At 42.0% G+C, this 26878-nt stretch overlaps 1 protein-coding gene across 1 annotated transcript; it reads right to left on the reverse strand.

Annotated features, from left to right (window-relative positions):
- Nucleotides 1-436: 436 nt before the first annotated feature.
- IMPA2 (inositol monophosphatase 2) lies at nucleotides 437-22087 on the reverse strand. The gene is made up of 8 exons (XM_059489376.1): nucleotides 21889-22087; nucleotides 15590-15723; nucleotides 11037-11141; nucleotides 9496-9541; nucleotides 7113-7221; nucleotides 3535-3643; nucleotides 3239-3390; nucleotides 437-2422 (listed from the first exon to the last, which is right to left on the reverse strand). The coding sequence occupies exons 1-8, from the start codon at nucleotides 22009-22011 to the stop codon at nucleotides 2307-2309; spliced, it is 894 nt and encodes a 297-aa protein (XP_059345359.1). The 5' UTR covers nucleotides 22012-22087; the 3' UTR covers nucleotides 437-2306.
- Between the last annotated feature and the right edge of the window lie 4791 nt (nucleotides 22088-26878).

Genomic DNA, 26878 nt, shown 5'->3' on the forward strand with positions numbered 1-26878 from the left:
TGCTTGGCTCCCAGCCCTGTGAATCGCTGGCATGTGCCATTGGAGTGGATGCACAGATTTCCCTGCTTTGCCGAGCTCTGGGAGTGCCAGGGCACGGCAGCCCTAACTGGGTCAGAGCCTCTCTTTGTACAAGGGAGCTGAGCTGCAGGGACACCTCACAGAGCCACCAAGCAGCCTCTCACACATGCAGTGTGGGGACAGGGTGAGGGGGGAGTGGATGAGGTGGGGCTGAGCTCCCCCCACACTTGGTTCCCTGCCAGCATAAGCTTCCTTCCAGGGCTTACAGGCACGGCACAAGCCCAAGCAAAGCTCCAGCTGCTCCCAGGCTGCCAGGGCTAAGCAGCCTGGGATCAGAGCAGTGCCACCAAGCCCTGCATCTGTCACTGCCACCTTCTCTGTGCTCGGGACGTGGGGGGAGAGTGAACAAGAGACAAGCGAGCCCATTAGCATTTATTATTTGTATTATTATAGCACCTCAGTGCCTAGTTGTGGACCAGAATCTCATCCTATTAGCACTGTGAAAACCCAGAGCCAAACTACTGTAGTTCCTGCCCCAGAGGGCTTACAATCTCCTTTTCCAAACAAGGGTACAAAGAGATGGAAGGAGTAAAAGGGAGCAGTGACAAAACGTTCATCACTGTGATGGAAGGTGTTGATTTTCTGCAAAGAACCATCAGCTTTTACATCCTTAGTTGAATTTAGATGTTCCTCACACAGTCAATATTCTGTATTTCTCATGAAAAAAATATCAAGAAATCACACAGAACTTCATGTTATATTCAGTGAAAAACATTTTTCATTGCAAGAAACACACACAAGGTTATTTTTAAAAAATATTGTTTAGTTTGTATCTTCTAAGCAGATATCTGAACACGTTTAAAAAGTCTACACATGCAGTGTACAAAAAAAGTTAGATTTTTAACCAACTCTTTTGGCTCATTCCTTTACTCAATTTGCACTCTTGCAAAAAAGAGATACCTTTTAATTACATTTTTGATGAAAAAATAGAAGTGATTTCACATCAACTGCTTTCCTTGACACACTTGTGTTTTCCCTGTGCTCACGATTTAAAACACAATCTAAATAGAAATTATGGGCTAGACACAGGGATAGAGAACAACTGTGTATTTAGGAAATCTATGTAACTGATTTTACAGGCTTTTCTGGTCAAAAAGTGGGATTACTATATTGTGCAAGAAGGGCATGTGACTTACAACGTTTTGCAAGCATATCTTATGTATATATTTTTAATAACTTGCCTGTAAGGGGCCAAATCCTGCTGTTCTGCTTGAAGTTTCTCTAAAATCAACAGCTCTTTGACACTGTGCTTTGTTCTGCTGGCCTCCTACTGCTGCATGTCATAGTTAATACTGTGAATAACTCAGCTTGAGTTCAATATTCCTGGTTTTAACTATAAGTACTCTATGGTAGTAATTGTTTGCAGGTTTGAGTATCTTACAGAGGCCTACAGGACAGTATGATTTATGCCCATGCAGAGGGACAAAGGGAAACAAAAGTAGCTGGGCAGTTTGTAAAACAATTAAACATTTTCCATGGTCAGCGCTGCTATTTGCCATTTGGATAGCTCTGACTGGAACCACCTAGGTAGCCTAAAAAAACCACATTACCTCAAAATAGCTTCCAATATTAGCTTTCTTCTGTCTATGCATCCTCTAAGTTTCTGTAAACATCCAGGGTATCCATATAAATACACATACATCCCTGGCAGGGGATGTGTGTGTATACATGCATGGACACAGGTAGGTGTATATATACACATATATACACACAGACACACAGACATGTACATATATGGATACAGAGCTGTGACCTCGTTAGGAAATAACAATGCCATTTTTATTGCATTCTTAAGCATCCTGGAACAGGGGGATTATTATAGGCACACATCTCAACTACTCCTCCCTTACTACAGTCCTAAAGCTCATTTACCTGAGATCTGCATCTGTAAAAATAAAGTTCCATTTTTTAGCTGCGTGTTACAAAAGACTAAATATCAGCCCCACAGATATGAAATTACAACTTAATTTTGAGACTAATTTGCTACAAGTAAAATATTCTATCTTATAAAAAAGATACTGCTGAAAGAGATACATATTAAAAAGGAAACACGATTCTTAGGAGGTCTAAAAATCTCCCTATGCCTTCCCACGTGTAATAAATTTATAAAAAATATTTGACACAGAAAATCTCCCCAGGAACCATCCTGCTGCAATCACATACCCTTTCAGGACACCCATCTCACAAACATTACGCGGTTCAGAGGGCGAGCTCCGCCCAAGGAGCGTTTAATTCTCGTCGTCGCGCCGGTAGTGAATGGTTTGTATTTCCTGAGCTATGAACATGGCCATCTCTCTCGTGCCTGCAGCAATCACTCGGCAGGACATAAGGTCCAGAGGTCCCCCTGAGGACAAGAGGATTAATGAGAAGTGCCTTAAATATAAGCCATCCTGTAATTAGATTGGGTCAGAAACACAGAAACAACTTTATATGTAGCTCCTTTTGGGGTGGGTAGGACAACCTAACTCAACAACGCCTACATGGAAATCTCCAGCAAAAAATTATTCTATAAAATTCTAGATACAGATCCAAAGTATGCAAGAGGAACAGTGAATGCCTGGATTTGTTCAGTAGTAAACAATAAAAGCAGTATTCCCCTTTTCTAACAATAGGACAGAAATTTGTTAATTCAGTTCATTAGTTCAATCAGTTCATTCATTACACTTCTTAATTGACCAGACCTTTCCACAGTATCCAGGTACTGGTCACCAGTAAACCATTACTCTGAGATGTGTACCATCTAAATTAATTAAGCAATAATCTGGAGACTGTGCTGTCCTTTACTCCCTCTGAGTAGTTTCTAGCCACAGATGTCCAAACTGGTCACTCAGAGTCCTCCTTTCTTGGGAGGATGTCCCTGTTGAAATCTAATTGGAATGTCTGAGTGTACCTGCCAATCTCCTGGGCTGGTTCCTTACTGCGAATACGAGGCTTTAAGGGAATTACTCAAAGTCATGGAAATACAGTTTGACTCAGAAGACCTTCGATGTGCTGAAAGCCCATGCTAGAATTACATCAGTGTGTTCTGAATAACCAGCCTGAGCCTAGTGGAGGGTACAGATGTTTCTACAGGATATTGCTAGAAATGAGGTAGAGCCACAGGGGTGACACTCACCCAGTCCCCCAACAGTCAATGGAAAGGCAAGGGCATTTTGCTCACCTGAAGTGTCTATCACAGTGCCACCTGCCTCTCTGATGATGACAGTGGCTGCTGCCAGGTCCCAGCAGTGCAAGCCAAACTGGTAGTAGGCGTCTGCAGCGCCGGACGCCAAGAGGCACAGGGCCAGCGTGGAGCTCCCGATGACACGGACCCTGCACCCCACAGCAACACAAAGAAGAAAATGCTTTTGACTTCAACCTAGGTGTACAACACACTGTTTCAATCTTTTTTTTTAATTACTTTTTTTAAAGACTTTTTGGTCACAAACGTGAGACATATGCTGTAAAACATCTTACCCATGTGCTTGGGCCTTGAGCAGTCTCTCAATGTTACCAAGGAACAATTTCAAAGTTGCAGGGTCACGCTTTGGACCAATTTCTGTTAAAATTAAGGCCTTCGAGATATCTGCAATGGTAGAGAGATGTTTCCATTAATTCAGCAGCTTCCAGGTAGGTTCCATAAATTTGTTTTTAAATTAAACACTAATGGACTTTTCACACAAAAATAATTTCCACGCCCCTTGTTCTACCCCAAACTTTTTCCTAAAGTGACAACTTTGCATAGAAATTCAAGCAAGACTAGGTTTCTCCTATCAAATGGTCTGTTCAAAACACACTTAAAAAAAAACAAAACCCAAAACAGGAGGATTAAAATCAAGAATGCATTCTTACATTACTTCTCTTTCCATACATTGTTTTATTTCACTGACCAGTCACCTTTAGGGAAATTCACTAATATTAGCAGTCAAATAAAATAATCTAGTAACTTCTAATGATGTTAATCTATTCATATTTGAAAACACAATGGTTCCTGAATAGGGAATTCTAATGTAATTTGTTAACCAATTATAAACATTTGGGAACCCAGTAAGAGGAAAGAAAAGTTTCTCCCTAAATCACCAGTCATCTAGAAACAGCCCACTCTGGCATTTCAAAGACTGAAGACACCTTATCACAGAAAAAAAAATCCCTTCTTATGACAAATTAAAGCAGTATTTTTAATCATAATCATAATAATCTGTGAAAGTTCTATTTGTCTTGTGTTCAGCAAAGGCAATGCTGTCCTAGAGCAGATGGAGATTCCAGCCTTGTGTACAAAGGAGAGACTCACAGTGACTCGAAAGGTGTTGAAGCACTTCTCATGTGAGATCTGAATACTGCCAGGCTACAATAAGAGTGTGCCAGTGTAGGTGGAGATGGTTGATCAAATGCCAAGTGTCCCTGCTCCTCCTGTGCCAGCTGAACTCAGAGGCATTAAAGGCATGGCAAAACTCAAAGGTTTAGTGGTTGAGAAGTCACTGACTGGGCTGTGCCCCATGCCAGGTGTCACCTCCTAGCCTGGGCTGAAGGTGAGGCATTCCTGCAGGCAGGCAACCTCTGCCTGGTTCTTACAGCTCCTGCTTGAGCTGAAAGTGCTCTGCACAAGGAGCAAGGAGGTTTTTGAGAGCAAATTAAGCAGGAGTGGGGCACCATTTAATTAAACAGGCTACCAAAGAATTTACTATTACAGATGAACCTTATGGATTCAAGCAATGTGGTAAAATGGTAGGTAAGTAACAGGTACGTAATTAGATTAAATGTTATAGGGTGTCACAAATACTAACTGGGAGAACATAGATTCAACTGCTGCCTTTTAAATTACTGTGTTAAAACAAAAACACCAATCCAGGCACGCTGTAGGGTATTTGTTGTTTAGCCACTACTAAAAATTCTGGATGGTGAAAGGAATCTGCCTTAGATTATTTTGCATAAGAGACCCAGTTTATAATCAGAGAACATTTAATGTCCATCCCCTTGCAGAAATGCACCAAGCATTCACAATATGCCAGTCATAGTTGGGTTGTAACTGAGACAGTTATTCTTATGTTATTAAAAATATTTCTAATGCATAGACAGATCTCTTCAATTTTCCTCAAGGCTACAGCTGGAAATTGGATGAATAGACTAAGGCAACTAAGAGGTAGGTCTCTGCTTAGGAAAAGGAGCTGACTGATCACAAGACACTATGACATTTCAGGAATTCAATATATGGGCTTGGTAGAAAAGATTTAACAGTGGTATGGATAAATTTATGAGGAAAAGATCATAAGACCCCAGAAGATTAAAAAAGCAAATACATTTACAGTATTAGCACATGTAAGGCCCGACATGAATCTAAGCATAAGAAGAAAGTATTACTCAAGATAACAGGGAAGATGGATCCTTCATTTAAGTGTATCATAGCTGCATGGACTCCCTAGCAAACCTCTGCAAAACTGGGTGTTGACAAAGAACAATGTTTGCCTGGGCTGTGATTTCAGATGATTAAGCCTGAACAATGAATGTATAAGTGTAGATCAACATCATACAACAATCGCATTTCCTGAAAACAAATGTCAGCAAGTGACATGACAGCTTAGGTCTCAAACACATCATGGCCACCTCAATTCCAGTGGCAGGTAGAGGGAAACACAAGTCTGTCTTCCAGGGCTGGTTTATTTCACTGAAGCCACAGCCCTTAGAGAGGAATTGAGATTTAAAACACTTACAATATCAGTGGGAGTGAGATTACAGCAGATCCAGGTTCATTGGTGAAAATTTCCCACCACAAAATGATGTATCTCAAAACAAAAGAAAATTCCAAAGCCTTTGGAAGGGCAGAAGGTCTATTTCCCTTGCTATGTTCTAGACACCCACATGGACTGGATGTCTAGAGAAAGGAAGGCAGAAGTGACATGTGCCAAAATTGTTCATTGCTCAGCTGGAAACCAGAACTCTCTGACTGCAAAAGCATGTGGGATCATTTCCACAGTGGTTCATGCAGTCCAGCTGGGAGCACCCCTGGTCTCCCTAATAGTCTCTGCCAGTATGGGCTTTTTTGGAATATGAGATATTTGAGCACTGATAAAAATGTGATGTATAATCAGTGATTAAAATCTTAGGGATTTAAGATTTATAATGACTTTACAATCTGCCTCTCCAACTATGTAGACCCCAGATCACTATTAACTTAGATGAACAGCAAAACTTCCCAAATTTCAGGTGAAATTTTGACGCAGGGTCTGCCTCAGGCACTAAAGAAACCTGCATGTCAAAATGCTTGAATTAACTGTGTTTTGAGCTCATTAAATCTCTCTTTGGGGTGAAATTTTTACCACCTTGTGTGTACAGTGGTGCACATTTCTGGCATATGTCTGCTTCCACTTACAGCTGAGTGCTGTGCTCTCCTCTGAAATTTGATTACCTAAAAGAAAACTTTTCTAAATAATGCCAAATTATTATTTTGTATGATCATTTAGTAAACAAACAGGTCTATGACTTGGTTTAACTATAAATAAAAAATAAAAGAATTCCATTCAAGCGTTGGCCAAGTGTTGCTGGCTCCTTGTACAAGGAAACAAACCTCACACACCAGAGCAAGCTGTTAAAGAGCCCTAATGAAGCATGCACCCTTAAATTCACTCTTAGCACATTTGCCTACAGACATCAGACACTCTGTGACGTACAAGATCATCAGAAAAGAAGTGAATAGCAGCCACAATTGTACTCTGAATTTGATTCACCATTCCCATTGCATCCTGCTTATAATAAATTATGCCAGGGCTCAGCTGGAATGAAACTGGTGAATCTACACATTCTTCCTTATTTTAAACAGTGGTTGTGAAGCAAAATAATTTAGGATTATTTAAATAGTTAATATTCAGATGTATATTTTAAAAAGAAAAGGAGGAAAGTGATTTTTCAGAAAAAAAACAAACACAAAACAACAAAATTATCATGCAGGTGAAATACTTTCCATCAGGATAATGATGTTCATTATCCTAATGATGATTTGCAACAACTCTGAAACAAAATTAATATATTCCTTTTAGAGTTCTAACAAAATCTAGACCAACCTGTCTCTTTTGATACCTGAAGCCTTTTGTCATTACAAAATGCCCCTTGACCTCTTCTACCAGTGTATAATCGTTCTTCAGTGCAGTGGTAAATTACACCAAATTCAAGCTTTAAGATTTTGAAAAGGAAAGAAATGAATGCAACTCAAATTACTCATCATAAATATAAACAACTACTAATGGCAAAAAGATCAGCAATATTTCAATTGGTACACATAATAAAGATTACACTGATGCTAAAAAACTGGAATAATTTTACTATTACTGCGATATGGAGACATAGGTCATATAAAATTCAGTTTGTAAAGAAAAGTTAATGCAAGGTGTTCCTGATCCTCTAAATCCTTACTCACAGCTTGTTTCTGTTCACATTAGAATGGAATAAACACTGAGTAGTTTTCAAATGCAATTGAAATGTTTTTACTGAAAATACACAAGACCTCTGAGGCAAGACTCTGAATGCTTTGCTTTCACTGGTGAGCAGTTACCCCTTGAAGCAACCCCACTGACCTTGGCTGGACCACAAAGATTTACAGCCCACAAAGATTTACAGCCCCAGGATCAGTCAGGCATCCAAACTCAGGAGTCACGGCACTCTTTATTAACAGTGGATGCTTTTGGAGGCATCTCAGCTTTGGTGGTGCAGTGAATTTTTCTGCCTTTTCAATCAAAGCAGTACACTCTAGTCACTTGTCCAAATCCTTCTCTGCAAAATCCTTTTGTAAAAATTTCTTGAAGTCACAGGACTCCAAGAGAAGGAGTTTCGACAGAATACCCTCCATGAAAGCTTAAGAATGTGCAACACTGGACTTTTCATGGGAGATTCTGTTTACCAACAAAAAGAGGGTCAGAATTAAACCCTTGGTATTTAAAATTTCTATTACTTTAATAGGCTCCATCAAAAGACTTTAAAGCACTTTACAAACTTCAAGGGTCAGCTCTGAAAATTGTCCCTAGATCAGTAATATGAGCATTATTTAATTTAGGGGTACACAAAAATTAAATGACTTGCCCGAGGTGTCTGAAGTTGGCCACAAGGTCAAGAAAACATCTCAGATGTTCTAAACTTCAAATCTTCTCTTGCTGCACTTGGAGTTCATCAGAGACAATTTAAAGGGAATAGACTGTCCTGGCTCCCTACCCTGGAGGTCCCATCTAACCAAGGGATTTTTTTGAGGGACACACTATTTATAGACTCTTTCCCTAAAGACATCTTGCAGGAATTTCTTCAAGGCTTATAATCAGGCCAGTTCCCTTGTGTGTACTTTGGCTCCTTTTCAGTTTACTCTTTTTTCTGCTTGTCCTAATTATTTAACTGAGGGAGATTTAACATCATTCTTTACTTTTGTTTCAGCTTTGTTTAGTTTACATAACCCAAAATATGCAGCATCAAAATCATGATGGTGTTCTAGAAAACATAAATATCAGCGAAAACTGTCTGGTAATAAAATGTAGTGGTCAAAAGAACCTTTGGCAATGAATAAATTTCAGAAAAGCATGGAAGTGTTTCTCTGCAGTTTCTATGCTGGAAAACTTCTAACCAGAGAAGTACACAACATTATTCTGTTTAAATCAGTAGGAGGTACTAGCACATCTGAAAACTTGGTTGTTACTGCACAGAATTTTTGCTGGCTTTGCTTAAAGCTATACATATATTAAAAATTGTGGAATTAGGCTGAAAGAGGCACATTCATTGGCAATTTGAGTAACTAGTTACCTCATAGATATATATCAAATTGCAAACCAGCAACATCTGGAGAAAAGGCACTAGCACAAAAGACTTTAGCTAGGAAATTCCAAATGGCACACTGGAAGGCTAGGTACCTTCCCAGCCTCACTATAAAATTGTGGAATTAGGCTGAAAGGTCTCATGAGGTAAATATAGCTATTTTACTACATTAAGAAAAATACAAATGTAGATTGAATGAACTAGGCCCATAATTTTGCACTCTTCATAAAATCAGTTCTACATTGACTCCTAGCAGGAGTTAGCTTTCACAGATACTGATAGCAGGAAAGCAGGAATAATAATAACATAGGAACACTGGGATATATGTTTAAATTATGAAGAGGCAGCACTAAATTGAACTTATTATGGTTTTGTCTAACTGAACCTTGCTCACACCAGTACTTCCTTCTTCTCCAAATAAATCCCATAATACCTTTAATAATTCATAGATTTTTTTTTAATTGCCAGTTGGCATAAACAGGTTTTGCAGGACTATGATTTTAGATGAGTGTGATCAGATGCTTTTAAAACGCATAGGAAAACCTGAGCAGTGACTGATTTTTAAAATTTTTGGTTTTCAATTTAAAGTTCCCACATGGTTTTGAGACTTCTAGCCAACTCTCAGGTGCCCATCTTAAAAAACAGACTTCATACCTCTTTGTTAACAGCAAATCCAATGCTCACTGCCACTGTTGGAAATCTGTGAAAAGCAAGAAATGAATGAAGAGATGAAAAATCTCTTAACTTACTCCTCATGCAACCCCCTTAGGCAACAAAACCCCACATAGAGTCCTGTGAGTTTACTGGTCAAAATGCACTTGACATTACTCTATTTCTCCTTTGTCAGCCTCTTTAACTTTGTCAATTCCTTTTCAAATGTAAGTTAATATTGGAGAAGGCAAGAAATAAACTCATGAAGACATCACAATTTTTACACTGAACATGTAGTATATTTTAGGGTTGTTTTTGCTTTAGTGTAATTGAATCATCCAGTATAAAACCACTAATGCTATAACAAGTCATTGCTTTTAAGAACACACTTTGTTCAAGCTTTGCATCTGAGATGGCAATTAAGTAGCGTGGAGACACCTTGCTGTTAACACCAACATAAAAAGAAACCATTTCCTCTATGTTTTTCAAAGTGATGTATTTAATTCAGTCCTTTTAACTACTGTATAGTTATTACATTTTAAATACTGAAATAAATTAATTTCTAAAAAAAAAAAAATTCAAAAAGGACTTTGGAAGTCCAGAAAATATTGCTAGAAAGAGGAAATGTCACTTAATTGCATGAAACATCACCACATGACACTGCCTACCTCCCCTGGAATTCTGTGTAATTGCAACAAAGTCAAGGAAATTTTTCTTTTTTTGCTTTATGAAAGTTGTAGTTATTTTAAGTTGCTAACTATAAGGCAGTGTTTCTAAGTACAAATATTATGAATAGTCATTAGTTCACAGCTCCTAACACTCGAATGATGAATTAAAAGTCTTAATTTTTGCAGCAAGGACCCCTAATGTTGTGGAGGCACTTCAGAAATGTAACACCAGCATCTCTGCACAGCTCATTTCTCATTGCCATGCAGGGGTGGTACTTCCCAGGAAGAAGGAAGTGCCTGGGTCTGAAGGGCAGAACTCCCGGCAGGAATGTGCAAAACCCACTGGAGGCGCTGGGCCAAGCGTGCTCATAGCACTGCCTTGTTCTCCCTGCACGGTAACCTGCCCTGGCTGGGGGTGAGCAGGGCTGGGAGCTGGGGCTGGGAGCCAAGGGGTGTGAGCTGGGGCTGGGAGCTGGGAGTGTGAGCTGGAGGCTGTGAGCTGGAGGCTGTGAGCTGGAGGCTGTGAGATGGGGCTGTGAGCTGGGGCTGTGAGATGGGCGGTGTGAGATGAGGCTGTGAGCTGGGGCTGTGAGCTGGGGCTGTGAGCTGGAGCTGTTAGCGTGAGCTGGGGCTGAGAGTCAAGGTTTCTGAGTCAAGAGCTGTGAGCTGGGGCTGTGAGCCGGGGGGGCAGCAGCACAAACTCCATCTTGCCCTCAGGTACTGCTACAAACACAGCCTCCCCCACACACACCACACCAGGTACCAAGAGATAAAGGGATGGCTCCTCTGTGTGAGTCCCCACCAGGGAAAAGCATCTTCAGGAGGAACTGTGAGAAGCTACATTTTGGGTTTTGGTGGGTTTCCCAAGCCACTTACCTGTGCACAAAGTTGCACGTTCCATCAACAGGGTCAATAATCCAGGTGGGACTGTCGGTGAGGACACATTTGGAACCTGCAGCAGTGGATTCTTCTGCAATGAACCTGCATTTGGTGCAAGGGTAAAACAAGTATCCCAGAACATTAGCTTAGATACAAGACTTGGAAAGGAAAACCCCATCATTCTAGTTTTTAAGAGAGAACTTCTCCCTCTCTCCATAAAACATTCTTGTATAAATGTAAACACACATACTGCTTTTTAAATTTGGGAATTGGTAACTTTCATAAAGACTTTGAGGGAGAGTTCTCAACTCTACAGCATACTATTATACATGGCAAAAATGAACTCTATTTATGTACATTTCCCCAATACACCATTAAGGAAGCCATGAAAATGAATGCAGAAATGGATTTGAACTGGCATTCCTGGAACTCAAGGAGAAGATTATTTTATGCAGAATATAATTTTATGGGTTAGGTGAGTCTCTTGCAGTAACTAATACAAACTGCAAACTGTATGTGCTTCTCTTCTGCAGTCAAATTCAGTCAGAAGGAAATAATACTCTTAGAAAATCCACAATCTTGCTCCTATCTGTATTTTTTACAGTAATCTGACTCAGGAAATGAAGAGGTTTACAAAGCGGGACTTTCTTTTTCCCATGACCCAGAAAAAAATCAACAAATTATTTTTTGTTTGTTTGTTGTTTGGATGCACAAGGCACAAAATGAAATCTGAGATCATCTTCTCTTCTGTTGTTCTGTCCCAGTTTCTTTTAGTAGTTTTTTTCCCTCCTTTTTCCCTGGGAAACGAACATCCAGTTCTGGCACATTTCCTGTCAACCTTAATTATCCCTGCTTTCCCATAAACTGCCCAAGGTCTCTTTCTGTAAGAGATGTGCAGGTGCTACTCTCACAGATTTTAATAAAATCCTTTATGTACAGCAGGAGTGGAATCCAACTGCTAGTACTGAATCTTGCTGGTGGTTTCACATTTGAGCAGCTGGTAGTGGTATTCAGAGTTTCTGCAAATGCTTGAAGACAAAAAAGCTTCTTTCAAAGACACAAAGAGAAAGAAAAATAGGATAAAATAAAGAGAAAATATCTTTTGCAAAAGAGTCCTTCCCTAGGACTAGAGTAGCAGCCATTTTATTTTATTTAATGTCTTCAACCTATACCTCATTATTCCAGATAACACTTGAAGCCATGAGTTTAAAATGTTCTGCAGACAGCACAGGAGGTGACTTTTTGAATTTTTCAAATGCTACTCTGCCTCAACCTAAGCAGAAACAGACTATTTTGATGGCATTACAGACCCCCAGCTGGTACAAAGAGGGAATTAGGAAATGTTTGTTACTATTTTCATCTCCATTAAAAGAAACAGCTGAAGGACAAAGTGCTAACGCACAACTGAGAAACGAGAAAGACTTGAACAGGTGTTTGAAACTCTCAGTTTAACATAACACTTTGCAGGCTCCTTGCTCTAAATATTCCACTATTTTGTATTTTTGGTGCTTTATCACTTGACTTTTGCTTTCACAAATCCTGTAATCAGCATCCAAACCTAAATATGCCTTGTCTGTGCTGCTGGATGCAGAGGAAGTTAATCTGGAAGGTGGAGCACCTTCCATCCTACCTCAGATTATCCGTATTCCACATAAATGATACCTCTGCTTCAACCCTCTGTCAGCTCCCCCAGCTGGAGCTTGAACTACAGCTGCTGTCTGGCCAAAGAAAGGTGAAATGAGAACGTCATTAAAGACAGGAGTATTTCTGTGTAAGATGATTTGCCCTGAAGCACCATGAGCCAGTCCCTCACCTTTCCCTCACAGTGGGGGTGTGATGCTGCAGTCCCTGAGCTCAGAAATGCTAACCTGGAGGTGGGGCACAGCAGTGCCACTGATAAAACCTTCATGCTCAAGAGCAATTTTTCCAAAATGGATGTAGACCAAATTAGGTGCACATTTTAAGAAATCTGGGCTAATGGGTAACAAAACACCTCCCTTACTGCTACACAACACTGGGAAATGTGAGAGTTCTGCAAGGTCACCTCAGATGTCTTGCTCTGTGTCCCGTAAAAATGAAACAAAACACCCAGTGTGATGTGTTGGAGTAAATTCTAGGAGCAGCTTGAGAAGTGGCAAGGGTACCCACCCCATTAAAATAGTTAATTTACCATGCCAGCCTGCCAGCTCCACTGACCTCTGCTCAAATCTGGATTACACTTCACTCCCACTGAAAATGAGTCTAGTCATTCTAGCCAAGCTTTAGACTACATCTGTTCATGCCACTCTGAAATTCATTGCAGGAGCAGCAGGGAAGCTGTAACACACCATAATGTGCTGCAGGAATGATGCCCAGTCAAATGCAGGAGATTCAGTCTGGGCAGGTGCCTCACCTATCCCCATATGGGGATCCTAGGACAGAACAACGGGAAGCCAGAGTTGGATGTAACCCTCCTAAACTCCTGTATGTTGATTTTAATGTCTACAGAATTAAGGCCACAAGGAACACAAAAGATGACAGTTTGTGTGATAATAGCAAGGGTAAATGTTGATATAGCCTTTTGCAACCAGCAGCCCCTGGTAGTCTGGCTGTGCCTACCCACAACTCTTGGATCTATCTGAAAAAACATCTCTGGGGCACATCAGAGTACAAAAAAGTGAGCAAAGATTAAAACGTGATTAAAAAGTGTAATGAAGTGTGATATATACCATTTAACCAAGAAGAAAAAAGAAACATGGGACAGAATTACTTTTTGAATGGATTTTCCTAGTATTTCTCTGTAGTTCTGAGTACATTCCCAGTATCTCAAGACTCATAATCGCCTCAGCGCAAATGGCAGAATCTAATACGATCCCTTTTAATTTTTCTAACATCCAAAGTCCATTTTTGATTCAGAGGACATAAGAATCAAGATGATTTAGAAGAAAAAGAAATCACAGAAATCTTCAGTGCAGCTTTCAGCAGCCTGCTTAAGGGAAAGACTGAATACAATATAAATGACATTTTAATATTTTAATTGTACTTCAGTTTAACTCCTGACTGTTTTTGTGGACTCCTCATTGCATGTGTTTTAATCTAGTCTAGTTAAATTTAGCTTTAATCTATTTTTAATCTAAATTCATTAATTATCTAAACAAATTCTAAGCAAACCCAACAACCACTATCAACAAAATAAGATTGTCTTGAAGAAATGGCAGTTCCTTCATTTACTTTTAAAGTCAGAAGTTAACTGTATGGAGTTGATAAAACCTGGGATTTTTCAGTTGCTAGGCCTATGCTGACCTTACAACTTTTGTTCCCCTTCTGAGTAACTCGAGTGTGTCTGGTGATTTTCATTTTATGAGAAACGTGTAGGTTTTATGTTCTCTGCCAGACTGCTCATGGAAAAAAAAAAACTAACATAAGAGAGGAGATGAGAGAAGAGCACAGCCAGCAATAGTAGAAGGAATATTACACAAATAATAGGCTTGTAAAGCCTGGCACTCTCTTGAGAATTGCAGCCAAGAACCACACATTATGCTGTACAGTACTGCTTTAGTACGCCATCACATACAGCATGTATTAGAAAGCCATATTGAGTATAAAAATATGCTTTCTGCTCCTTCTTATGGTGTTGGTTTTTTGCCCAGCAGCATCACTGACAATCAGATTAATAGCTGAGCCCTTCAGATTTTGCTCTTTGTTCATTTCTGCACAGCACTAGAATGCAAGGCTCATCCCCATCAGGCATGCCCCCAGTTAGAAGGGAGTCAGACACTATTTAAAGGATACACAGGCCTTGCACTGGCTCTGCAGGAAAATGAATTTTATCCACTGAAGTCAAATGTAGAAATCAATGTCAGTCTCTGCATTAAACCAAACCTGGCAACTAATACAAACCTTCTCTCTAATCTGTATGTGAGCTGAGTTGTTATTTTCAAGTTGATCACAATAATTCAAGAGGAACTGACAACCTGATACACTTTTAAAACCTTGGTTTTACACCCCATGTAGCAATTTATAGCCTGTTTATGAGTAGGCATCAAATAATGATGATGATGACAAACAGCCCTGCTTCCCACTGATCTTCTCACTACAGAACACAAGGTAAATGTAATTAAATGCACTTTTACCTCTCCTGATCTGGCAAATGCATATGTGTGATGGCAACAGGAAAGGTCTGCAGGGTGGGACCTTTGCTAGCATATATTTCTGCTATATTTTATAGATAGCATTAGCATAATTCTTATACAGTAGGCAACAGACCAGTATTCTGAACATCATGGAGATCCACATGAAACCTTCATCCATGATGTCCCTACAGGGGAAACATTGCTATTAAATACATATATCAAGAAACACAGAAAATATAAAGTATTAAGTATAAGGAAATGTTACTTTTTCAAAAAACAGGAGTCCTACAAAAGTTAGGAACAATAGGTTAATATATAAGAAAGATACAGAGACATAAGAAGGATACTCAGACTTTTAAAGTTCCCTTTAAATACCAGTCAGAGATGCAGCATGGAAAGGACAAAAAAAGGTCATTGATAGTTTCTACAGGCACTCACCTGTGAGAAGGAAATTTCTCTTTCAGAACAGAAATAATTAAATTTTCCACAAAATGATCAGTTTCTGTCACGAGATCTGCTGCAGATGTCTTTGTGGACACTTGTTTTTCCTCTGTTAGAGCCTTCCTAATAATCTGAAACAGAAGTTCATAAATCAGATTTGTTGGGCATTTAGCCTGTGCATACTAAAATAATATCTTCACTGAAAAAAATACAGCTAATCCTGAAAAATAGCTGCAGGCCTAATTCTACCAGAGGCTGTTATAATTTTTTGACAAAAAATCCTTCTGAGCTAATGAGTACTCTTTTGGAACACAGCATTTTGAATCACTCTGCAAAAACCACTCTTGACAGTTCAGAAAAGGATTGATTAAGGGAAGCAACTAAGGAAATAAAAGGATGATGACAATCATCATGATTTAGAAAATTACCAAAAGCATACACAAGGTAAGAAAAAGCCTCAAGGCTCAGGCATTTTTCAAGGAAAGCGCTTTTTCTTTCTTCTTGTTCTTTTTCCTTTTTTTTCTTATACAAGGCCAATACCCCACTACTCTCTTAATTTAAAAGATATGCAATAAGGCAATCATAACTGGTTTCCATTTTGCCAACAAAGACACATTGTTTTTTGGGGGGTTTTGTGTTTTTTTTTTGAACTTTAAATGCTGACCACCCTCTGGTTTCCAAAGAATTGCCATATATTTAACAAGAAAAAAAATTGAAGCTTTCCCTAGATATGAAACCAATGATTTAACCCTGACTCTCTTCTGGAAATGTCTTTATCTGATTCTCCAGATTTACTGTTACAAGCTCAAGTACAAATGCACATATGGGAAAACACTTAACGAAAGCTTTTCACCATTTCCCCCATTTTCTTTCTGTTTTGTTTTTTTTCCCCCACTTCTTCATCAAAAAGAAAAATAAAGGGACAGGATGCAAAAGGAGATCACTTATTTTTCATTCAGTGAAAATGATAAATTATGTGAAATTAAAAAAAAGCAATCCAAAACAAAGCAAAAATTAAGCACCACTTATTTGTAACCCAGCAGCAACAAGATCAACGTTGTAACTCCCATCTAAAATTTATATATTTAAATTGCTTAACTAAATTTCCATTGATCAAAGTATTTTAAAACCATTGAGAAATACTTGATGACCAAAGAAAATGGCTCTTTTGCATTATGCACGAGAAAGGGAATCAGAAACTCCCAAATGTCATCTCAACTCTTGATTTTTATAGTATAAAATACTATATTTGAAGAGTGAGCTAATTGATCTGACAAATAATGGATATGGCCAACTATTGCATTACTATAGAAGGTATCTGGACTAATCCTTCTGCTCTGTGAGCTGTAAAACAGTTGTGCCTATTTACTGAGCTTGTGAGGACAGGTAGTACTTTCCAGTTTGAGGCCTTGCTAAAGTTCATTACAGTATATCAAAATATTAACCACAGTTCATTTTTTTACTCCTCTCAATGCCCTGTGTGGTTGTCTTGAAGGATTTATGATAGAAGCATAAAACTAACTCCAGCAAGGCCCTTGGGCTCATCTTCAGCCCAAAGCAAAATCCAAAACACTCCAACCACCCTCAGCTGTGTATTCTAAAAAATCTGCTATGCTGATACCTTTTATTTTATTTGTTCTTCCTTACTTTCCTATCGTCTTTACCGCTTGGAACTTCACATAGTGAAATAGATGAGGAATGTCCTCCTTTTGACAGAGATTTGAATTTCTTCTTAGCAATGCCACGCTCTTGATTTCTATTCAGTTTGAATGCATACTAGATTGAGATTTTTGCAGCCATTTAAATCAGTGCCACTGCTCAGCAGGGCAGTGAGATCATACCTGAGCCTTGCTGGGAAAGAAAAAGTGGAGATGAAACCTCTCTCCTGTGGACGTGCTCTGCAATCAGCTGATTGCACTGCATGCGCTGGCACTTGATCTCTCCGGTCTGAGTACAACCCTTTGCACATGAATATGTTTCCATTTCTGATCCTTTACCCCGTTGCTCACGACCATTTTTAACTTTAACCTGTCTGTTTCTCTGGTGGCCAGCATGGTGGAGCAGCCAAGGGTGTGCCTGCACTCTGAAGTGGTGGCCGATGGCCCTGTCACCCATCTCCTCTGTGGGCTCGTGCCAAGGAGCCACGACACACATTCAGCACTTACCCCCTGCAATGAGCTGCTTCTGCCCACCTCTTGTGCAAGCAGAATGTCATAGGCAGAGGAGGAGACAAGTCATGGTGCTGGGCTGAGGTCACCACCCACAAATGGGCACCACATCAGTGGAGGCTCACCTACAGCACACAGGAGGGACACCTCTGATTCTGCCAATTCTCTGCCACTTACAAAAGGCTTGACAAAAGGGACCCCATGCACTTGCTGCAGCTTGTACAGGTATGCAGCTCAAGCCAGAGTAGCCCCACACAAGGATCACATTTCCTGCATAATTAATGAAAACTTTTATTCTTTGGAAAAGGATCAAACAGCTCAGAGCAGTGTAGAATTCAATTTATGTTGAAAAATCCCTAAAAGTCACCTGCCTGCAAAGGAGTGTTAGAGCCTGCTGCCTCAGAATACCTTGAGAGCATCACTCAACTGCTCTCCTTGCAAAAACCTTACAATAATGTCTGTGGATACCTGCTACAATTGCCTGATCTTTCCAGAAGGAAGTGGGGTTCCACAGAAGTCTCACTCTAGGTTACAGGTAGCAGGCAAGCAGAAACCAGAGAAACTACAGGATGATGAAATGGAAACAGGAGGTTGCACCTTATCCACATTGAACGATGAAACTGGCAATCAAGATGCTGTAATTTGACTTTAAATGTATTTTACTAGACTTTATTCCTGTGCTAGGGCTTGTCTCTAGATTACTGAGATTTTTCAGCAATTTCTAAGCAACTGATTTTTGGGAGCATGGTTATTTACAGCAGAACCATTTAACACTCTTAGCCCTTGCTGCCCCTCCTCTAATGCAGATCTTATCCTAATACCCTGCTTGGGAGCATTTGGGGGGTTATGCAAAGTGAGGGACATTTACATGATTACATGGAGACCACACCACAGAGCAGGACCAGGCTCTCCCTGCCCCCTCCTTCATTCCCATGGAGCAGGAGAAATGGAGACACTGGGGCTCAGTCAGTCTGGACTCTTCCTATTTTAATGCCTTTGTAAAATTTATTCCAACAAAGCAGAATGAAGAAGACAGAGGTTCAATATGCCTTTTCCCCCAATACCTGCCAGGAGAGCCACCTGCAGTAGTGTGCTCATGTCAGATATTTCATTTCACCATACTGCTTGCACTCACCATACACGTCTGGGAGATCAGAGATGGATTTTGGATACTTGCAATACTGTCCTGAAATATTTGCTCACTGATGAAATCAAACACCTAGATAAAAAGCATGAGTACCTGCAAATAATTCAGGAAATTCCAATCTGGTTTGCTAAAACATCTGTCCATGTTACATGAAAGTAGCCTAAAAATTTCCCCTGGGACCTAACATCAGGGAAAAAAAATTTTGGCTTTTTAGGATACCAGTGAAAGTTTTGTAGTTTTATTTTTTTTAGAGGTATTCTGCTAGGTCTCTTATGCCTCATAAAATTATTTTTCAGAAAAAAAGAAAAAAGAAAAATAAGAGAGAAAAAAAAGAAAAAAGGGGAAAAAAGGCTTTGACTTCAGCATATTATGTCCTAGTGTTAGTTTCTTACTGTTATTTTTATCTGGATGTATGTTTACTCATTTTGGTAAAGCTTTTCCAATTCTGCAATTGGAGAGAACGGTGCAGATATTACTCAGTGCTCTTAACAGCATCAAAGATGCACAGACTGGTCATGGCTGCTTTTCTTGAGCAAAAAGTCATATCAAACCTATGGGTGTACTCTCATGAACAGAGCAAGCAGCTTACTTACAGGAAAAAGCAGAAGAGAAGCTTGAAAAAGTGCAGTTATTTGTGGCCTTACAGAGTGAATTTTAAAGCAGGTCAGTTACAGACATTACAAAACCATGACCATTCTCGTTATGAAACAGCCATATATATTAAATGAGAGCCTGTGATATTTCATAAAAGTAATAAGAACTAAACAGCAGGATAAGCAATTATTTTAACCCAGTAATAGAGGTTACCCCAGCAACAACACTTTTGACACATGTATGTGTACATGTATATGTACTTATATATACATATAAAGAAGCATCACTTTATTGGCCTTTTAAGTTTAGAAGAAACTATTCTAGAGTATAGACACCTACCTCTTGGAAAGAAGATATATTTTATCTATAGTCATGAAACACAATGCAATACAAATCAAGTAGATGTATAAGCCAAAAGGGGAACAGAAAACTCTATTACTGGTTGACTTTTCCTAGAAATCCAAAATCTGGAAGTGCACATTTTTCTTCAGGCCAAGAGTCTTGTGGACATTTTTTAATGACTCCAACCCTTTCTAACCTGCCACACTCCTGAGAAATGGAGCCCCTTAGAAGAAAGGCTGAAGAGGCAAAGTCCCATGCAGGGATGGAGACTGGAGTTGGATCTGGGGAGACAGAGAGTGCAAGCAGATTTCTGGGGATGGAGGTGCAGGTGGAAAGGTCTGAGGGATGGGAAGAGAAGTAGAAGAAAAAAATAAACTTGACTAGTGGAATTGACTGCTTTTGGTGATCAAAATAACACCCATTTTTGTCAGTCAATTTTCAACAAAATTCCAGTCCTACCAAATGCATGTTACACTGCACTAGGTGTCCTTAGCTCTAGTTTCGTTTGGGAACACCTAAATAAAAGAATAGAGCCGTACCTGCTCCTTTTCTTCCAGAAGGATCTCCAGTGCCTTTTGTAACAAAAAAAGATTCCTTAGCAGCTCTACTTAAACAACATCCTTGGCTGGTTGAAATTTGGCCTGCCAAGGAATCAGCTATTTCCTGCCATTTGCAAGGTAGCAATGGCAAACTGTGATTTCGGATTCAAGGATTAGCCTTACAGAATGTTTACTTCTTCCAGGAAAAGGCGCTCAGCTGTGATTTTCTAAGCAAGTGAAATGATTGGGGAAGCTTAAAGCTGGCTTCACAAATTGGTATTTTGAGAAATAAGGTGTGGAGGCTTGAGCAACTCATGAGTCTCTTCTTGTGAAATGGCTGGCAGAATGACTGTGCCGGAGAAACTCCTGTTTTGAGAGTCTGTGAGAGCATGACCTGTCATCCTGATTTGGATTATCCATTTAGTCCCTGTATTATTAAAACAAGTCTCCTCTCCTCTGGCATTCTGCTCATCTGTGTAGTTGTTTTTCACTAAGGAGAAAATATGTTTAATAACACATCCTAAGGAAAAGTTATGGGTCTTGGACTCACAGACAGAAGAGGGGGCTTCTTACATCACAGTGTATTGGTATGAAACATGTTTCAAAATGGAGCAGAATGGAAGGGAGAGAGAAATATACATTGCTGAATAAATTTGTGTTTCACCCAGTTTCTCAATCAATCAATCTGCTGATCCCACTTCTTGGCTCTGTTAGAAGTTCTGCTGCTGCACAGAGTGGGGTAAGGATGTCTCCTGAGCAGACTAACCTGCTGTGTCAAAACAAGGATCTGAAATAAGCTACTACAGACCTTCCTCACACAGCCATTTGTCCCTAGCAAGTGAATTTCGGCCACTCTGAGGACTCTGCCAGATCCAACAAGAGAAAACCTCCTTGACACGGTTATTTTTCTCTGCACAAGCTGCTGGAAAACAAATGCTGGCCCCGAAGGATGCAACCGCCAAGGGATGGGGCCTCCCAGAGCAGGGGCCCCTCGAGGGGATGCAACCCCCGAGGGAAGCACCCCCAAGGGCTGGGGCCCCGCGGGAAGTGGCCCCGCGGCATGAGGCCCCCACGGGATGGGGCCCTCGAGGGATGTGTCCCCCCCCAGTTCTGGGGTCCCCACGGGATGGGGCCCTCGAGGGATGTGTCCCCCCCCAGTTCTGGGGTCCCCACGGGATGGGGCCCTCGAGGGATGTGTCCCTCCCCAGTTCTGGGGTCCCTCGGGATGGGGCCCTCGAGGGATGTGCCCCCCCAGTTCTGGGGTTCCCTCGGGATGGGGCCCTCGAGGGATGTGCCCCCCCAGTTCTGGGGTCCCCTCGGGATGGGGCCCCGCTGCCGCCATCCTTCCCGGGGCCGAGGGCTCCGCCGGCGGCCGGGCTGAGCGGGTGCCGAGCCCGCCGCCCTCCTCCCCCTCCTCAGCCCTGCGCCCCGGCCAGGCGCCCTCACGGCCCTCCCTCACACCGGAGAGGCGCCTCCGGCCGCGGGGCAGCCCGGCCCGGCTCTCACCTGCCCGGCGCGGCGCGCCAGCTGCACCGCCACCTCCGCGCACTCCTTCCAGGGGTCCCCGCCGCCGCCGCCCGCCGCCGCCGCCGCCCGCCCTTCCTCCTCCTCCTCCTCGCACGGCTTCATCGCGGCGGCCGCGCTGCCGGAGCGGGCCGGGGGGCGCGGGGGGCCCGGCTCCCCGCCCAGGAGCGCCCGCCGACGAGGATGCCCCGGGCGCTCACACCGCCCGGTGCTGTCACTGCGCGCCCCGGCCGCGCCCCGCCCAGAGCGCAGCGGGGCGGAGAGAGACGGCCGCCGCGGTCAATGGGGAAGGCGGGCCGGGCGCTGGGCGCTGGGCGCTGGCCTTAGGTGAGCCCCGGGGGCGGAGGAGCGCCGGGAGAGGCGGCGGTACCGCGGGGAGCAGCGCCGGGGTCGCGCCGGGAGGGCGGGATGCGGCGGGCAGGGTGCGCAGGGGCATGCGGAGGGCAGGGTGCGGGATGCCGGATGCGGGATGCAGGATGTGGAGGGCAGGCTGCGCCGCCATCGCCGTGGCCGTGGCCTGGCCGCCCCTCCTGACATGGCGCCGGGACCGCCAGGCTGGGCTGGGGCGCTCCTGTTTCCCCCGGGAGAAGGAGGAGCAGCCGCGCTGCCAGGCCGAGCGGCCCCTCGGGGCTCCGCTGTCCCCGTGTCCCCAGAGCCATCCCGCGGAACGGCGGTACCGAGGCTTGGGGGCAAAGCTGGCCAGGGCTGGCATTGGCATCTCCGGAAGGAAAGGGGAAAAGTGTGGGAAAAGCGGCCCCGGGAGTTCGGCTTGTTAGTGCTTGGGAGTTCAAGTGTGTGGTAAGAAATACATGGCCCTTTCTATTTTCCCCTTGTCTTTGTGTGTCATTTTGGATTGTCAAGGATGAGAAGAAGAGAATTCAGAGCCCGCTATTCCAGAATCCGTGTAAGCCAAATTGCCATGCCGGCAGAGCAGGGAACAGAGCTGAGCGATTCTGGATCCGCCTCTTAGAAGAAGGGCAGCCCAGGATGAGTGCGTGCTTATGCAATAGAGCAGCCAGACTGTTGTGCTTAAAACACCGAGTGAGTGTTGGGAACACACTTTATCTGTCAGAGTGAGGCTTTTCCAAATGACTTGTTCTGATGCATACTTGGCATTGAATGGGAAAAAAGAGAGCCCAGGGACTGAGTCCATCAGTGCAGCTTTTTGGAAGAGGCATTAGGTACATAGAGTGCATGAAATTTGTTATTGTCTTTCAGCACCTGCTTTGTGGTTGAGAGTTTCATTTTCAGGGCTAGAATAGAGATGCTTTAGTAGCAAACACATTTGCATGTGAAAATTGCATAACACCACCATTTACTATCTCTGAGCACAAAATTAATTAATTTCCTAGAGACTAGGCCAAATTAAATTGACATGGGTATTCTACTTAATGCAACAGACCCTAAATCTAGATCTATTTTTTTTGTTGTTTATCTTGGAGGACACAGATGACTTTGGGATGAGAGGGACACTCTTGCCTAGGCAGTTCACAAAAATAACAGACACTTTTTAAAATTGAACATTTGGACCTTTTCCTTCTAAAGCAAGGGACTGAACTTTGTGGATTGTAGCACAAGAATTCAACTTAATTCTTTAAATTTCTAAGCTGCACCCTGGCAGTGGATGCCACAAAGACAGCAAGGCTGTCAGTCTATTTAATGAACTACTTTTTAGTCCCCATATTGAATCATTAAAAAAAAGGTAACAAACTCTGAGAAGGTGAATTAACTACTACACAAAGTGTAAAAGTATGGTTGCAGCATGAAATGAGGAAATTTTGTTAAATAAATCCTCACCAAATGTTTGTCAATTTTTCTGCTGATTGTTCTAGGAGTCTTGTTTGCTCCAAATGCATATTTATTTTGTTCTTATGTTAGATTAGTTTCCATAAGTGCAATATTCCTACAAATATGCAGTGTAATTTGGACTAGTATAGAACAGAATTGATCTCAATCCTTCTTTAATCTGAGTTTCCTTTAGGTTCTGGAAATCTAGGAATCTGTGCTTTTTACTGCTGCCATAGCATGAGGCGTCCTCAGGACCTTCCCTAGAGAGTTTCTGTGTGGGGCCAGATGGGTAAATGTATTTCCTGGTGAGATTTGTGGACTGCTGAGATGTGGTATAGACAGCTTTAACTTTGGTGAAAAAGAAAATGTACAGTTAATCATGACCTTGCATTCTAGGAAGCATCTCAGACCATGATAGAAGTGTTTTCTGTGGTTTTCCTTGAACTACAAAGTTTTAGTTACTGACTTTACCAGCAATAAAAGTGTATACCTATTCCTGAAACAGGCTAGATCCTATTCTGATGTAGTGGAGATGGTTTCTTCCCTTGGGTACTCCTTGGGTCTGCCTCAATGCCTGGAGATTTGTTGTTATTAGGCTGCCACAGGGGCGTTTGGAAGGCTGTTTAAGGCATTTTTTAAAAGCAGGCAGTGTGAATTACAGTGCAGTAGGCAGGATACACAAGTAACCCCACCGAAGGTATCTACAGGAAGTTACACACAACATCACAGAGAAGTACTGTTACAAAGAGGGGGAGGTGCTCTCCTCAATATTTTTCTTAGCAGGAGTATGTCCTCTTTCTAAGTGACGTCTGGAGAATAAGCATTTGAACAGGAGAATTTCCCCAGCCTTCTCTTCATTCTGGTGGCAGAATAGTAATAATAGGGTCACCAGAGACTGAACTCGAGAGGCCAAAATATCTGAATGAGACCTCATTTTTTACAGATTCACTGCAGCTATGTGACTTGTGCAGGTAAATTTAAAACAGAACTAGAGAGCCAGTAAAGAATACTTACAAAATCAGTAACTGCAGCTAGTATTTTAAGACCTTCCAAAATACTTTGCAAAAAATACAGCTTTAAATGGTAATATTTCCCTTTATCATTCTCCTATGATTTTTTCAAAGGTTACTTAGCCTAGACCTGCCCAGGCAGTGTGAGCTTCCTCATGTGAGCTGCTGGCTGATTTTGACTATCCATTCACCCCCGAGCTGGTTGAGGCTGCTCTCTGTCTTGCTGGATCAGACTCTTGGCTCATCTTTCATAACTGCCAAGGTCTTTCATAACCTCTGATCTTTCATAACCCCAAACAGTAGCCAGTTCCTCTCACATGCCTTTCGTAACTTACACACACGCCACGTGTTTAATCTCGTCCACTTGGAATGGGCCTATCCTGATGAACCTGAAATACAAGTGTTTCTTGGGTGTTTTGTCTGCCTCAATCCTCCTGAGCCCCAGGCACATTTGTGTGGATGTCAGACTTCCTTCCCTGAGACAATGAATGCTCAGTGGAGGGGAAAACCTCTTCTCTCTGACCTCAGAGGAGAGAAGGGAGCCTAGTCATGGACTTCCTTCTCTCCCGGGGTGTGAAGCCCTAATTGACTTAGGTGTGGCTCAGCTGGAGGTGGCAGTCTCCTTCCCTTTCTCCCTAAGCTGCTCTGTGTGCCACACAGGGGTCCCCACCACGCTCTGCTCGGAGCCAAACCCAGGGTCACTCTGGGGGAGGGGAAGCTGCCGCAGCTGGAATTGGTTTAATTCTGCCTCAGCAGACAGCTTGCATTCTCTACTCTGACAGCAATTGCAGGCTGCAGTGATGTAATAAAAAAGGTTGTGGTTTTGCAGAGAGAGGGTGACCTCGCTGTAGCTATCCAGCCGTCCACTCAAATCCTCAGATGCCTTCCAGCGCGGATCTTTGTCACTTCATGGGTTTGATGGGTGATCTCCTAACAGGGAATAAAATGGGAGGACAAGTATATAACAGCTTAATAGAAACAGAGGGGTGAAAAAAATTAAAAAGGAGGAAATCTTTTGGAATTATTAGCTTGAGTGAGAAAGAGCGTTTCCTCGGTGTGACAGCCAGAGGCTTGCTGCACTGTTATTCAAGTGCGCTTCAGTGGGAATCCATGCAGATGGCTTTTTTACCCAGCATAGGATTATATTGGATTAGTCATATAAAATTGTTGTTTACGTTCTCTAGTCCTTTTCCCCAGAGGTTTTATCAGGAATCTCACAAAGCATGTAGTTTGAGCCTGCTTTTACATGGTAACCCAGCCGAGCAGCTTTTTGTTTGTGCAAACTGCCACAATGTTGTAGTTTAATGTAATCCTAATGTTGCAATGGGAGATTTTAGACCTGATGAAAGAGGCTGTTTGGCCCAGATTTTCCTTTTGCCTACAAGAAGGGAAGTTAGATCATAAGGAGATGCTCTTTCTTCTTGCTGAACTCTCCAGAAGAGCTGTGCTGATCCCACTTCTGCTCCATCAGAGACACTCAGGAATTCCTAACACTGGCACTGTTTTTCATAATGCTCGCTAATGAGTTATTTCTGGCATAATGCTTGATTAATGCACTGTTCTGAGTGGTGTATGAGACATTTCTCGTGTTCCCTTTCTATCATGCAGAGCCATACTCTGACCATCTTTCTTCTTTATGTCCAGAAGGCTCAAGGATCACTGCTTAGACACAGTCCACATTTTCCCTCCTGCCATAAACTAAGAAACTGTCTTAAACATACAGTGCAAGGCTCTCCCTTTAGATCTACCCTGGGGTAGAATATAACAAGGAAATATTTTGTCACTTCAAGGTACAACAGATAGCTCTACTGGTAAAATGACATCCTTCGTTTTTTTTTCTGGAGTTTTCAGACTGGCTCTGTCATCCTGGGAAATTTTCTCTTCCAGGAGGTGTGGCTGCAAGAATTTTCCTGAGGTGTGAGTGCCTTTGATTCTACAATGAGAGATGTTTTTCTTCTCTGTAGGGCATTCTGTGACAAGGTAATGCAGTCCTAAGCTGTTACTCTTTTCCCTAGACCATGTTTGTGGGTATAAAATAAAAAGGTATTTTTCCCTGGCCTTGAAGGGAGAAGAGCAGACTGCCACATGCATGCTGGTATTGTATATTGATCCACTGAAAACACTGAACATTATCCACTGAAAACAATCTAGTATTATAACTTGATGTTCCTATC

The sequence above is a fragment of the Ammospiza nelsoni genome, chromosome 1, assembly GCF_027579445.1.
Source record: "Ammospiza nelsoni isolate bAmmNel1 chromosome 1, bAmmNel1.pri, whole genome shotgun sequence".
NCBI classification, from domain to species: Eukaryota; Metazoa; Chordata; class Aves; order Passeriformes; family Passerellidae; genus Ammospiza; species Ammospiza nelsoni.

What these genes read in the sequence shown, in the direction of transcription:
- IMPA2 (XM_059489376.1), bottom strand. Translation starts at nt 22,011, where the DNA reads ATGAAGCCGTGCGAGGAGGAGGAGGAGGAAGGGCGGGCGGCGGCGGCG. An exon ending in GAGAAATTTCCTTCTCACAG is followed by an intron (nt 11,142 to 15,589) that starts GTGAGTGCCTGT and finishes CACCAAATGCAG; the next exon opens with GTTCATTGCAGAAGAATCCA. An exon ending in TCAGGTATCAAAAGAGACAG is followed by an intron (nt 3,644 to 7,112) that starts GTTGGTCTAGAT and finishes CTACCATTGCAG; the next exon opens with ATATCTCGAAGGCCTTAATT.